Here is a 14,597-nt window from a genome sequence, read left to right on the forward strand (position 1 = left end):
TCAAGGTCAAGGGCAAAGCAGCAAGGCTTCTTCTAGGAAACTAATTTCTTATGCAAGCAAATCTTCTACTCAAAAGAAGACAAGTTCTGAAGCTGCTCAAACTCAAAATCTGATAGCAAGTGCTGATAATCAAAATCTGATATCAAGTTCTGATGTTCTGATTTAAGGAGGAAGTAAAGACTCTCAGAAGTTTTTGCAAACTCTGAAACTCAAGGGAAAGGAGATTACTGTCTACTACAAGGATCCCAAGATTCAGACACTTGATGAAGAGATTGCTAGAAGATTATTTCTGAAACATAATCTTGGAATGGATTTAGAAAATCTCAAGGAGGAAGAAGCTAGATTTAAAGCTGAGAAGACAAATCTAAAGTCAAAAGCTTCTGTTGCAAAGAAACCTCCAAGGCCTAAGGCAAAAGGCATTTTGATCAAGGAGAAATCAAATACTGAGGCATCAAAGCCCAAGACTAGATTACAAACTGAGATTGATCCCAAAGATAAAGGGAAAGGAAAAGTTGATGAACCAATAAAGCCACAGGAGATGAAAAGTCCTCAAATCCTGATAAACCAGTGTGCGAAATGGTTCAAGTTTATGATGATACTCTTGCTGAAGATGAATTTGTTCAAACTCTAAGAAGAAGAAAGATTACTGAAGAATCTAAGACAGCCTCTGACAAAGCTCAAGTTGTTCAGAGTGAAAAACAGCAAACTACAGAAGAAAAAACAAGTTCTGATAAAGTCATCAAGAAATCAACCTCTGACAGAGCTCAAGTTGATTTAGACAAGATGAAAGTGGCTAATAAAAAAAAACTTCTATGGAAAAATGTCAAACTATCAGATCCAAAGAAAAGCCAATTGATGTCTGATTTCATGACTATTGGGTTAAATGCTAGAGAACCAAGAGACAAAGCAGGGCTAGGTTCTGATGAAGCTAAGATCAAAACAGGAGTTGAAGTTGCTACAAGAGATCCATTTTTGTTAACTGACAAACCCCTTGAAGATGTTACACAGAAACACCTTGATAAGGTTATCTCTGTTCAAGTGGTACTGGATGCTCATGACAAGCATAATGTCAAAGAAAATCTGATTCTATTTCTTGAAGATGGAAGGACATATCAAATGTCAGAATCAGATGTGCTGAACAAATCCTTGAAAGAACTTCAATTCTTTCATTATCTTTTAGAGATAAAGTCTGATATTACCAGGAGATGGTCAAATTTCATATTGAAGACCATAAGAGATAAAGCAAGAATTTCTGGTTCAAGGGTTACATAATTTATTCCTAACATAGTTGAAGATGATGGAAGTGAAATTCCAATGAAGAAGGATTCTGCTAAACTTGAAGTGATTTTGAAAGAGAAATGTTTGTGCTACAATGAAGATTCTTCTCATCCAAGGGTAATAAGACTGGGTGATGGTTTAGAAAGAAACCATATCTCTGCTCTAAGGACTGCAATATACCAGATTGGAAGTCAAGATGAAGAGATGAAGCAAGTCAAAACTACAATAGCTCAAGTCCTGAGGAATAAAGAAAAAGAGCTGATATCAAACTTTGTCAAGAATCACTTTGGATTTATATTGACTCAGTGATATTGGTAAAAGCTACAAGGACTGTAAGTTGTAGTTAGTTGTCTTATTAAACTCTCATTGCATTTGTACTTAAAATGTTTTTGACATCATTAAATCTATTAACTTGTATATTTTGCATAATTTACAAGTTGGGGGAGATTGTTAGATATATTTGAGATGTCATGTCTAATATGATTTGTGTTTAGTTTTCAGAACATAACAACATGACATATCAGGACTTACTGAAATCAGAACATACTAAAGTCAGAACTTAAGGTGTCAGAAGATACATATCAGTACTTAAGTGCGGGAAGACTTTCAGATAAGGAATGCGGCTGATTTACAGGAGAGAATATCTGGACTAAAACAAAAGAAGATATGCATGAAGAGTTAGAGGACTAGAAGACTTGTAGAAGATATCTGATTGATATATTTTAGGAGACAGAATTATATTCCATATCAATTAGAATATATCTTGTAACTGTGTACTATATAAACACAGCTTAGGGTTTACACTAAATGTGTTATCATTATCGAGAATATTATTCTTTGTAACCTAGCCGCTCTTAGTGATATTTGTTCATCACTGAGAGAGAACAACAGTTCATATTTTAATAGAGTTTATTAAATATACTTGATCTTTGTTATATACTTGTGTTCATATCGTTTTGATTGTATAAACATTGTATTCAACCCCCTTCTACAGTGTTGTGTGACCTAACATATATATAAATAACAAGGTTCGAATACTCGAATCTGACTTTAAAATCTTTTGATAATAATTATCGAGCCTTGAACATAATTTAGAAAAATATTTTAAAGCTCGAAATTATTTTTCAGAATTTTAAAATCAAAAGAAATAATTAAATCCAATTAAATAATCAATTACAGTTAATTAATAACTAATTAAATCAATTAATCAATTAATATTTAAATTAATTAACCAATTAAATAATTAATTATTAACTAAAATTAATTAATTAAATAATTTAGATTTATTTTTGAATTAAAAATGACTTTCGGAATTAAAATAAATATTTTTGGAATTTTTAAATATTAAAAATAATTTTCTGAAATTAAAATAAATAGAAAATACAATTTTTAAAAGATTTTAAAATAGAAATCCTAAATTTGTAAACTCTGGAAACCACATGGACCTAATTGTTTCATTTTCAAAACTATAGGTACTAAACTGTAATTTTGTAGTTTTTTCGCCGGAAAAAGTCGGGGTTCGCCGGAGTTCTCAACTCCGGTACCCTCAGGCCACCACAAGCTCCAGATATGATCTACAATTTACCAGGAACCTATTCGTGCAATCAAATCCAACAAATAACCCCTGAGTTGGCCGGATTAACTCGAAGAAAACTCGCCGGCGGACGAGTTCTTCTTTTCTCCGGGCAGCTCTATTCCGGTACCGTTTGTTCATTAAACCAACACCAATTGATTCCTTTTTACAAGATCTTTATAATGGTATCAATCAATTTCACTAGTAACCTCTAGATCAAAAACTCCCAAATGCAATTAAGAACATTTAAACCGAATATAAACCCTAATTTTAATTTGAGAGAATCAAACTCAATTATGAACATGTTATTGAACTACAAATCACTATTATGACATACCAAAATGATTAGGAATCAATTTTATACAAAATGCAAGCATCAAATCACATAAACAACATCAAAATCAAAAAATCATAATTTAATCCAATTTAATTCGAAAATAAACAAAAATATAGAAATTTACCGATTGATTCTGCAGATGTATATGTTATGAAACTTGATTCTACTTCAAGACCTTCGTTTTGGTTACTCACACGCCAAAATCCGAGTTCGCTAACGCCTTCGGTTCTTGGTTTGATTACGAAGAACACTATGAATTTTACTATTTTCTCTGGATAATTATATAATGTTACTGATTAATTGTGTTTATCTAAACAAAATAAGATACTGTATTGGCTATTTATATTTATGGAATATTGGTGCCCCGTTGGATCATATCGGATTTAAAAATAGAATACTTAATCGTTAAGTATTAATAAAACTGATCCAATTCGGTACGATTTTAGGATAATTATCAAAACCGGACTTTTTACAATACAGTCTTGGTCTCAACGCTTTTGTTACACGAATTACGAGAAGATAATATAATAGTATAATCAAAATATCCCGTTTCTTGAAAATCCGGGTTTTATCGGTCTACCGAAACGAAAATAGTATAGTAAAATTTGTATCGGGAATCGTACAGGTAAAACCGTACTCCAAATCAAAAAAGTCAAAACACGGAAAATGCTCAAAATAATCAAATTAGGTTAGAAAGGAGTTTTTCCGAGACTTCCAGGTAGTAAAAACGTAAAAACCGTTGAAGTTGGACAATTCCCGATTAATCAAAATAATTTATATTTAATTTGAAAAAAATAATTAATTAAATCTATAAATCATTTATAAAATCATATAACAACATATTAGTTCCTAGAAAAATATCAAAATAATCTATACTTTATTTTAGACATATAAAAATTAAAATTCACAAATTATATCACATATATACACAAAACACAAATACCAAAAATAATTACACGTTATATCCCGGATATTACCAATATTAGTGCGGTAGTCCTTGTTGTCAGTAAACAAAGAGGTAAGAGCAGTCCACAATTCTAAAGCAATAGTAGTGGGAGAGATCACCATTGTGAAAAGATCATTTGAGATGGTGTTATATATCCAGGACTGAAGAAGAAAGTCTTCGTGTTGCCATTCCTCTGATGAAATGTTATCAGGTTTGGGCTTTCCAAGGAGGAGGTCGTCTAGAAGAAAGCGACCAACAATGATAATAAAGAAATGGCTCAATTTTTGATAGTTTGATTTTTTAATGTCGAGAGTATCTGGGATTAGAGTTTTAATGTTAGTAACGGCATGAGCCAAATAAAAGAGGTTGGGAGGATAGTCCGTGGAGATGGGAGAAGAATTGTTTTCTGAAATCAAAGAAGAGTTTGTAAGTTTTGGAAGAGATTCAGTTGGAGGGATATTGGTAGAGGAAGAAATCTTGTCATTTGCGATGGATGGATGAAGAGGTATAACAAGGAAGAAAGAAAAGAAGTTAGATTTTTTTGTGTGTTGTGGCTCTGATACCATGAGAGTTAATTGGTCAGAATAGTCACGGTTCTATTAAGATGGTGTACAATATATATACATGAATGTAAAGTGCATGTAACTGACAGAGGTATGTAATTATAAACTACTTACTATCAGGGGTGGCAAAATCAGACACAACCCGAAATTCGATACGAACCCATCCTGCAAAAGTACGAATTATGGTTGGGATTTTTGACTTTTGGGTCGGGTTCGGGTTGGGTAAAAATTTACCCCAAAAAATAGGGTCATTTCCGGGTTGACCCAAAATACCCGAACCCGACCTGTTTATTTAAATATTTAATATAATATATTATATATGTATATATATGGTTAAATTTTACAAAATGTTTGTAATGTTGTGTTTTATTATATTTTTATTTTTTATGTTAATTTGACATTATATTTTATTTTTGTAATGTTGAAAATTAAGATTTATTAATTTAATTTTTATTGATTTATTTTAAATTTCGGGTTATTTCGAGTCAAACAGGTCAATTTTGGGTAACTTGGCTACCTACCGGGTCGGGTTCGTGCCACAATTTTTGAACCCGTTTTCGGATCGGGTCGGGTTCGGGTCAGACTAAAAAAAATTCAGGTACATCCAACCCGACACGAACCCGATCCAGAACCCAAAATTGTCACCCCTACCCACTATTTACAAAACATGATATATATAATTGGTATAGTCTAATAATAAGGATAAGAAAAAGAAGAAAAGAAATCTAAATCCAGCTGTAATAACAATTAATTTAGTAATTTAATTTGCCAAAGAAACTAATCTAAACACTACTGATTGATTAATTAGACAAAAATAGAAATTGCAAATGCCACGTGGTAAATAGTAAACATGTGTGGGATGACTTGTGGCCATCACCGACTGAGCTTCCCTAATTTCAGTTACTACTTAAAACTCTCCTTTGTACATGAACACCCTTATTAAATTTGTCTCCTACCTCTCCCCCTTCTTTCTCATCTAAAAAAAATATATAACCACATTGTACATGTACATTAATGAATATTGAATAATTAATGAAATTAAATCTCCAACCACACAGACGCCTAGCTACCTTTCACCGGAGAAGATCACAGGCGATCAGCCGTTTGTTTTCAGCCAATTATTATTTATTAGTTGTTAAAATAATAATGTCATCTTCACAGGACTCAGTGTTTTCACTTGTCAGGCGTATATTGATAGGTGCAGTGTTCTTTTTTGGGGTTTCGGCATCATGTTACGTGCTTTTTCGAGCTGCTGACTCTGTCGGTTTTCGGTTTCCTGATTCTCTTCATCCTACTTCCAGCTTCAGTTATGGTCTTGATGACAACAACAACATAACACATCCTCACCGGTATGGACTCTCTCCCTGTCAACCTCTGTGAATTTATTTTTCGAGATAGTGTATGTTTGATCTAGATAAATTAACAAAATTCTCCGTTATCCGGTCAAGATATCATATGCGTTATTGTACATTACATGAAATTTGGGTTTCACCGATAAAAATATTCTTAGATTTTTTATAATTTAGTGATATGCCTTTCAATTGATTACATTTTTTTTAGATGCAAAATGTTACTAAAATTTAGTAATTGTAGTATTCTAAATTTAAGCATATTAGGTGTTATTTGTGTTCGGTTAATACTTGTTAACACTTGCAACATGTGTAAAAACGCATAAGAAACTTAATAACATTTGGTAAATGAAAGGTTGATAGATTGAGATTAAAAAAATGGAGTGCAAATTTTTGTGATAAGATTTGTAAAGAAAATATTGATTTGGAAGCAAAATTAGACTATCCAGAAATCAGTAGGATTTATTTCTCTTGAAAATTTATGTAATAAGAAGGACTAATGGATGAAATTATGAGTTCTGATTCTTAAAATATTAAAGTTTTCATTAGAATCCTATCTAGCTTTATTTCGTCCACCAAACTGTGTGATTTGTCACTCTCTTGCTTTGATTCATGTAGTTCTGCTAGTGCTTATTTTGGTAACTAATTTCGTATATACTGTAGGACAGTGATATAAATAGGCTTGCAAGAGTGTTAGAGGCTGCTGCTACACCAAATAAGACTGTTATTATAACTACATTGAATGAAGCATGGGCAGCACCAAACTCCGTTGTCGATCTTTTCCTCCATAGCTTTAAAAGTGGAGATGGGACTCGTAAGCTTTTGAATCATTTGGTGATTATTGCTCTAGATCAAAAGGCATTCTTTCGTTGCTTGGATTTACACACCCACTGTTTTGCCCTTGGTACTGAAGGGATGGATTTTTCCAAAGAGGCCTATTTTATGACTCCTGATTACTTGAAGATGATGTGGAAAAGGATTGATTTCCTGCGCTATGTTCTAGAGCTTGGCTACAATTTTATTTTTACGGTATGTACTATCAATGAATTTCTGTAAGCTGCAAATGGGAATCATTTTCATAAAAACAGAGCTAACTGCAAGAGAGTTGTGCTATCTGCTTACTTTGACCCTTCTGTCTAGTCCCTAGTGACATAAGACAACTTACAGAAACCATTAATGGAAAATAACATTCTTATCTCCTTACAGGTTATGTTAAATGAGCTATTCACTTAGGCTGATTCTTTTGGGGACTAGTCCCCTCTGCTCTGAACACACACAAACCCTCAACCTTCCCAGAAGTTTTCAGTACTCTGTCTCTCAACCTTCCCAGGAGTTTTCAGTGTCAATTTTTCATCGCAAGACCTAATAATAGCATTCTTTTGATGTTCACTTTGTATCCTTTCCAGTATGTGTGAATTGGGTTGGTTGACTGATAGTGTCTCAACTTTTGTTTTAGATGTCAGTTAGCATATCTATTATCCAATTTAAAATCTAAACTACACATACAAAGTTTGCATTGCTATTTTTCATAAATATACGGAACTCATTATTTAGTCTTCTTTCTCCAGGATGCTGACATCATGTGGTTCAGAGATCCATTTCCGCATTTATATCTGGACGCTGATTTTCAGATTGCTTGTGATCATTATTCTGGCGACTCAGTTGACGTCGAAGGAAATAGACCCAATGGTGGGTTTAGTTTTGTCAGGTCTAACGCCCGCTCCATAGAGTTCTATAAGTACTGGTATGCCGCTCAAGAAACATATCCTGGATTGCATGATCAGGATGTTCTAAATCGTATCAAATATGATTCTTTCATCACTGATATCGGACTGAAGATAAGGTTTTTAAACACCAACTACTTTGGGGGGTTTTGTGAGCCTAGTAAAGATTTAAACCAAGTTTGCACAATGCATGCCAACTGTTGTTTTGGTTTGGAAAGCAAACTTCATGATCTGCGAATCTTGCTTCAGGACTGGAGGCGCTTCATGTCTTTGCCTCCAATGTTGAAAAGATCGTCTATATTATCTTGGCGGGTTCCTCAAAATTGCAGGTAACATTTTCAGTCACTCCCAGCAAGTGGCTAAATGGCTAATTGGTTATTATGAACTAATTTTAGTACACAAGACAGAATTTATTATAACAATATTTTTTTCATGGCCTTCCAGTCTACGCTCCCTTCGGCACTTAGATATGTCAAACAAGGATCCAGATGAAGGAGCAGAAGGTCTGCATAATAGGTAGTTGAAAATAGGCTTCTTTACATGTTAAAACTAACATGTTTATAGTCAATATTTGCGTACAGCATTGTAGGTTTGCTACTACATATATCAATACTCAGTAGAATGTTTTAGGACATGATGATGTTTCTTCACCCTTATCCATCTGGGAATGGAGTTACTCTCCCCCACTTTATAGAGATATATTATAGTTGCTTTGTTACTAAATAGACAAAATTTTGTTTCATAGGCATCTTTATATAGAGGCATTTAGGAAACATGTTTACAGAAAAATGTTGATCTATAATGATGAATGTGTAGCAAGAAAACAATGAATATTTATGTGATTCTCTGTTGAGTTCTCGTGTGTGTGTGTGTGTACGTGTTTGCGACCAAACTGCCATATATCATATGTAGTACAGTTGGGACATCTAAATAAGCGCATTCTATTGTACTGGTAATCGAGTAAGGGTTTAAGCAGTTTATAGAAGCAATATCCGGCACAGCAGTAAGTGCAGTGTGCAACTCGACAGTGTTTTGTCATATATCAATAGAAATGGATAAACGAGAGAGGAGAAGATTTTATAAATAGACAATTCAACAACTTCACTCAAACTCCTCTTTTCAAGCCTTAATAGAAACTTGACTGGAATTACAATAATTACAAATATATTACCAATGGTAAAGCGGTTTAGATGAGAATCATAGCCAAATCGCTCCAGGCTCGTAAGGCTGCCCTCTTACCATTAATCTTCTGTTCTTAGATTGTTAGTTACTGAGATTGAAATGTTCCCTCACTCAAATTCCCCTCAAATCTTAAAGATGCGTGAGAAGCAAAGAGAAAACATTAGTATAAATATCTCAAACTTATTCAAAAATATTAGTGCTTGTCAAACGATAACTTTGCACAAATTATGAATGTAGTTCAGATCAACAATGCATGAATTTTGCAAAAGGCGACAAAGCGCAGGAACTAATGGCAAAGCTTGTTTTTGGAACAGACATTCCTCTTTTTCCTGCTTGTGAAAGTGCAGGGTGCAGCAACTTAAGAAAATCTGACGATCACGAAAAGAAAACCCATTTTGATGTGACGACATACATAAACAAGTACCAGTAGTGTACACAAACTGGACTGCACTCCAGTAGGAGGTGGGAGCTAGATTTAGGTTTGAAGGTGGGAACACATACATAAGCCTACTTTGGTAATGGCAATTGGCAGATCATGCCGACCGTTTACATATCCATGTTGGTTCTATGTCAAATTGTGGAGACTCTAGGGCAGCACGATCAAGTACAGCACCTGGGATTTGGGTTTAATGGCACTGTGGGAAAATACCTTCTTCACCGTCTAGTGAGAAATTGATAGAATATATATTTGTGTATATTTTAGATGATATTTGTTCCTATATTTAATTGGACCTGTATTAATTAATTTGTAATATTCTATTGTAGGAAGCAAAGAATTCTAAGTTGGAAAGGATTGGAGCTAAATTAGAAGAAAATTCGGATTAGTGGGACAATTGGAGCACGACTTATTGTTTGGGCCGGGCCGTATCTTGAGTTCCGTTCATCAGATTTGGGCGATTCAACAGCCCACGCAAAGATAACGAGATTCTCTTTAATTAGAGAATGGTCTACACTTCAAAATACATTCGGATCAGCCCAGTAACAGCAGAGAAAAGTCAACTACGAATTTTGACTTTAGAATCCCATTCAATTTTGGAAACTCTTATTTTATTCCTATACTTTTTATAGATTAGGTTTATATTATTAAAGAGATACATATTCATAGCTACGAAGGAGAGAAGAAGACTTCAAGGAGAAGATTGTGTGCTTGGGAATTTCGACATAGGGATTTCTCTTTTACATCTTTACTTTGTATTGTATTCTCAACTCTTTATGATTTCCATGTATTTAGCCATGACTATGGTAGGCTAAACCTTTTTTTTGTTGGAGGGTTGTTTTGAAACCCTAAACTTTATGACAATTTATGAGTATTAAACTTGAATTCTTGAGATGTGCTTGATTATGCTTATATGTTCGTCAAAGCTTTTAGAGATGCTTGAATTAACATTGGTATGTGGTCATCCAAGTTTGTTATGTGATTGTTGTCTCTAAAAAGTCAATTAATCTTTCTATGTGGTCATGGAATTAATTGTATAAGTATGTAATTCATATTAACTTTTCTATGTGGTCATGGGGTTATATGAATAGCAAAATTTGTTTCTATGTGGTCATGGCAGGTTTTCTGTAAGTATTTAGCACATCAAGGATAGAGTTCAAGACTTGTATGTCATGGGTTTAGTGGTGGATTTACATGCTTTCCAACATCTCTTTCTAATTGTTTACACACCAAATTTTCATTGAGTTTTATTTAGTTTAGTTAAAAACAACAAATCATACCAAATTCTATTATTAATTTTTATTTAAGATAAAAGCAAGAAGCAAACCCTTGATTCTTGGCGTTAACGATACCCTTACTTATTCTACATTACATTCGACACAAAAGGGTCTAAGTTGAGTCACATCAATTTTTGGCGACGCGCCGCCGGGGATTGAGTTTGCTTTACTTTTATTTTGTGTTAGTTTCTGTTAGTGGTGTGGTTTATACGTTTCATGTTTGCAGGTACATGGTCAATACACGCACTTCTAGTGAACATCTTGAACCATTTGAAGACAATCCTGAGAAGCTCTTTCACAAGAAGAATGATAATTCAAGTGAGCAAGTAGACAAAGGAATTGAAGGAAAAATTGTTTTAGCTGACATGGCAATTGTACAAACACTGCGTGATGATGTTGCTGTCTCGATTGCTAATCTTGGCGATTCATGTATGGTCTATCTGAATCCTGCAACTGGGAAGAGTGGCAGCTTTGAGATCAAACAAAATCTACTCATGAGGTTACCTATCTTTCATGATCTTCCAACTGAGGAACCTAATCAACATCTCTCTAGGTTCGTGACTATTTTGGAAAGCATGGGGCCAGATTTGGCAGATCCTCAAATTTTAAAGATGAAGGCATTCTCATTGTCTCTTGATGGAGCAGCTTTGGACTGGTTAGAAGAATTGCATGTGGGGTATATCACTTCTTGGGAGAAGCTAGCCCAGGAATTCTTACAGAAGTTCTATCCAGCAACTCGGGTAATGAATATGAGAAGTCAAATAGCTGGACTTCGTCAGAATGCTACTCAAACTTATGCTGAATATTATGCGAGATTTCAAAAGTTGCAAAAGATATGTCCTCAACATGGTTTCTCTAAAGGGAGTCTGTTACATTTCTTTTACCAAGGTCTTCTTGAAGGTGAGAAGAGGTATTTGAATTCTGCCGCACAAGGTGCTTTTATGGATTTATCTCATGATGCTGCTGAGAAACTTATTGCTAAGGGAGCTGCAAATGAACTTCAATATGGGAGTCGTACAATGTCAGGTGTAAATCAAGGAGCTGGTTCTGATCAAAGACTGTCAAAGATTGAGGAGAACATTTAGAAGCTAAGTGCATTAATGTTGAGTGGTAAAACACCAAAGGCTCGAGTTTGTGGAATTTGTTCAACTCCTGGACATTTTACTGATGCATGTCCTACGTTGATGGATCCTTCTTATGAGGATGTTAATGCTGTCGGATTTGCCAATCAAGGTGGAAATCAGTTCTCGAACACCTATAATCCAAGATGGAGGGATCACCCCAATCTGAGGTATGGAAACACTAGCAATGCTTTGAATGGATTTCAATTCCAAAACACTTCTACACCTCCTGGTTTTCAGCAAAGGGGGAAAGGTTCCCAAAACATGGGTGGTGACAACAATATTGAAAAATTATTGTCTAAATTGGTTGATGGGCAAATGGAGATGCAAAAACAATGCACTACAAATTCTCAAGACATTAAAGAGATGCAGAAGCAACTTGGGGATGTGATCAAGAAGATAAATCAAGAGCATGAGCCTGGACGATTGCCTAGAACTACACATCCCAATCTGAAATTTGAGCATGCAAACATCATTACCACCAAAAGTGGTAGGAATGTCATCCCGACTCGAAAGGTACTGGAAAATGAAGTGGATATGCATGGAGTAGAGAGAGATCCAGCAACTAAAAAAGCTTCACACAATAAAAAAAATTGAAGAAAGTGATGATTCACAAGCTCATGAGATCTTGCATGAGAAAAAGAATGAAGCTGAAAGCGAGCACAAAGAGTTGGAGGCGCAAACTTCACCAAAATCTGCTGGTAAATCTTTTAACTCTTCAAATCCAGTTATTACTAATAGTCGCTTCGATTATATGCCTTTCCCAGCTAGGTTGGTTCAGACAAAAACGAGTGCACTAGAGACAAATATTTTGGAGACCTTTCGCAAAGTGCATATAAATTTGCCTCTACTGGAATGCATTCAGAATCTACCAGCATATGCCAAGGTATTGAAAGACTTGTGTACTAAACGAAGGAGGCTGAAGGGAAGAGAGGTTGTTGAGATGAAAGAAAATGTCTCTGCAGTTTTGCAAGGAAAATTGCCAACCAAGTGTAAGGATCCCGGGAGTTTTACTATTCCTTGCATCATTGGTAACTCTAAATTTGAAAATGCTTTACTTGATTTGGGTGCGTCGATTAATGTTATGCCATCTAGTCTTAATAAGAAACTGTGTACTAAAACTGAACTTAAAACAGATGGTGTTACGATTTTATTAGCTGACAGATCTCAAGTTTATCCGAAAGGTGTTTTGGAGGATTTTCTTGTGCAGGTTGGCATGTTTCAATATCCAGCTAATTTGTATATCTTGGACATGGGAAAAAGCACCTAATGCACAATTAATTCTTGGGAGACCATTCATGTGCACTGCTCAAACAAGGATTGATGTGGAAAGAGGAGAGCTTAGTATGTATTTTGATAATGAAACTATAAAGTTCAACATGTTCGAGATGATGAGGTACCCCGTGGACATCGAGATGTGCTATGCATTGAGCACAACAGGAGATTTTGCACAAAAGTACTTTGAGTTGATGAAAGAAGATGAACTAGAGACATTAATTTCACAGGGCATCGGTATTGACAAGGAAGGGAATTTTGAAGTCATTGTCTAGGGTTCAGGTATTTATACTGATAGTATGATGGAGCACTGCAAAGCTCTAAATGGAGTGGATTGTGTCAAAGATGTGACGAACTTGGTACTACCTCTTAGTTCCACTCAGAAGCAGTTGCCGTCAATTGTTCAAGCACCTGAACTAGAACTTAAACCATTGCCTTCTCATCTCAAATATGTGTTTCTAGGGAAGGAAGAGACATTGCCTATCATAATTTCATCAAAGCTCACGTCTGAACAAGAAGAAAAAGTGGTGAAGGTAGTTAGCAAACATATGAAAGCTATTGGGTGGAGCTTAGCAGATATTCGAGGAATCAGTCCCACATTATGTGTTCATCGTATTCACTTGGAAGAAGGTGCAAAACCTGTGAGAGTACCTCAACGTCGACTTAATCCTCCTATGATGGAAGTTGTGAAGAAAGAAGTCATCAAGCTATTGGATAATGGAATCATTTATCCTATCTCTGACTCAAAGTGGGTTTCTGCCGTGCATATTGTTCCCAAAAAGTCTGGAGTTACAGTTGTGGCGAATGAGGAGAATGAGTTGGTGCCTCAAAGAACCATCACTGGTCATAGAGTTTGTATTGATTACAGGCCTCTCAACAATGCTACAAGGAAGGATCATTTTCCTTTGCCATTCATTGATCAAATGTTGGAGAGATTGGCTGGCCGTGCTTATTACTGTTTCTTGGATGGATACTCCGGATATAATCAAATCCCTATAGCCCCCGAAGATCAAGAGAAGACAACATTTACATGCCCTTTTGGTACTTTTGCCTTTAGGCGCTTATCTTTCGTTCAGTGTAATGCGCCTGGGACTTTTCAGAGATGCATGATGAGCATATTCTATGATTATGTGGGGAAAATTATCGAAGTTTTCATGGACGATTTTTAGTGTCTTTGGTGATGATTTTGATGGTTGCTTGATGAATTTGGGATTAATTTTGCCAAGGTGTGAAGAAACAAATCTAGTGTTGAACAGAGAAAAGTGCCATTTCATGGTGACCCAAGGTATTGTTCATGGACATGTGATTTCTTCAAGAGACATTGAAGTGGATAAAGCAAAGATTGACTTGATTCGGTATTTACATGCTCCGACAAGTGTTAAGGAGATTAGGTCATTTCTTGGGCATGCTGGTTTTTACAGAAGATTCATTCAAGACTTTTCTAAAATTGCAAGGCCTCTAACTAATCTTCTTCAGAAAGATGTTCCGTTCGAGTTCAACGATGAATGCAAGTTAGCATTTGAGGAGCTGAAATCG

The 14,597-nt window shown here is 35.2% G+C and overlaps 2 protein-coding genes across 3 annotated transcripts; both read left to right on the forward strand.

The window, feature by feature from the left end:
• The first annotated feature begins 5,619 nt into the window (after positions 1 to 5,619).
• On the forward strand, positions 5,620 to 10,262 carry LOC141670432 (uncharacterized protein At4g15970-like). Of its 2 annotated transcripts, XR_012554538.1 has the most exons (6): positions 5,620 to 6,046; positions 6,715 to 7,075; positions 7,615 to 8,099; positions 8,215 to 8,286; positions 9,267 to 9,616; positions 9,718 to 10,262. XR_012554538.1 is itself a non-coding variant. In XM_074476265.1 (5 exons), exons 1-5 carry the CDS (start codon positions 5,730 to 5,732, stop codon positions 9,758 to 9,760), a joined length of 1,278 nt encoding a protein of 425 aa, XP_074332366.1. In that variant the 5' UTR covers positions 5,620 to 5,729; the 3' UTR covers positions 9,761 to 10,258. The 2 variants fall into 2 exon arrangements, 1 of the variants encoding a protein (XP_074332366.1); XM_074476265.1 differs by lacking the exon at positions 9,267 to 9,616 and having other exon boundaries at positions 9,718 to 10,258.
• Positions 10,263 to 11,765: 1,503 nt separating this feature from the next.
• On the forward strand, positions 11,766 to 13,056 carry LOC141674260 (uncharacterized). Its single transcript, XM_074480981.1, has 2 exons — positions 11,766 to 12,276; positions 12,386 to 13,056. The coding sequence occupies exons 1-2, from the start codon at positions 11,766 to 11,768 to the stop codon at positions 13,054 to 13,056; spliced, it is 1,182 nt and encodes a 393-aa protein (XP_074337082.1).
• The last annotated feature ends 1,541 nt before the right edge of the window (positions 13,057 to 14,597 follow it).

Source organism: Apium graveolens, chromosome 7 (genome assembly GCF_009905375.1).
Source record: "Apium graveolens cultivar Ventura chromosome 7, ASM990537v1, whole genome shotgun sequence".
In the NCBI taxonomy this organism is placed as follows: domain Eukaryota; kingdom Viridiplantae; phylum Streptophyta; class Magnoliopsida; order Apiales; family Apiaceae; genus Apium; species Apium graveolens.

Excerpts from the sequence above, each read along its gene's own strand:
- LOC141670432 (XM_074476265.1), top strand. The coding sequence starts at position 5,730 with ATGAAATTAAATCTCCAACCACACAGACGCCTAGCTACCTTTCACCGG. Across the intron at positions 8,100-8,214 it reads CGGGTTCCTCAAAATTGCAG|TCTACGCTCCCTTCGGCACT; the intron begins GTAACATTTTCA and ends ATGGCCTTCCAG. Across the intron at positions 8,287-9,717 it reads GCAGAAGGTCTGCATAATAG|GAAGCAAAGAATTCTAAGTT; the intron begins GTAGTTGAAAAT and ends ATTCTATTGTAG.
- LOC141674260 (XM_074480981.1), top strand. The coding sequence starts at position 11,766 with ATGTTGAGTGGTAAAACACCAAAGGCTCGAGTTTGTGGAATTTGTTCA. Across the intron at positions 12,277-12,385 it reads CATCATTACCACCAAAAGTG|AAAGTGATGATTCACAAGCT; the intron begins GTAGGAATGTCA and ends AAAAAATTGAAG.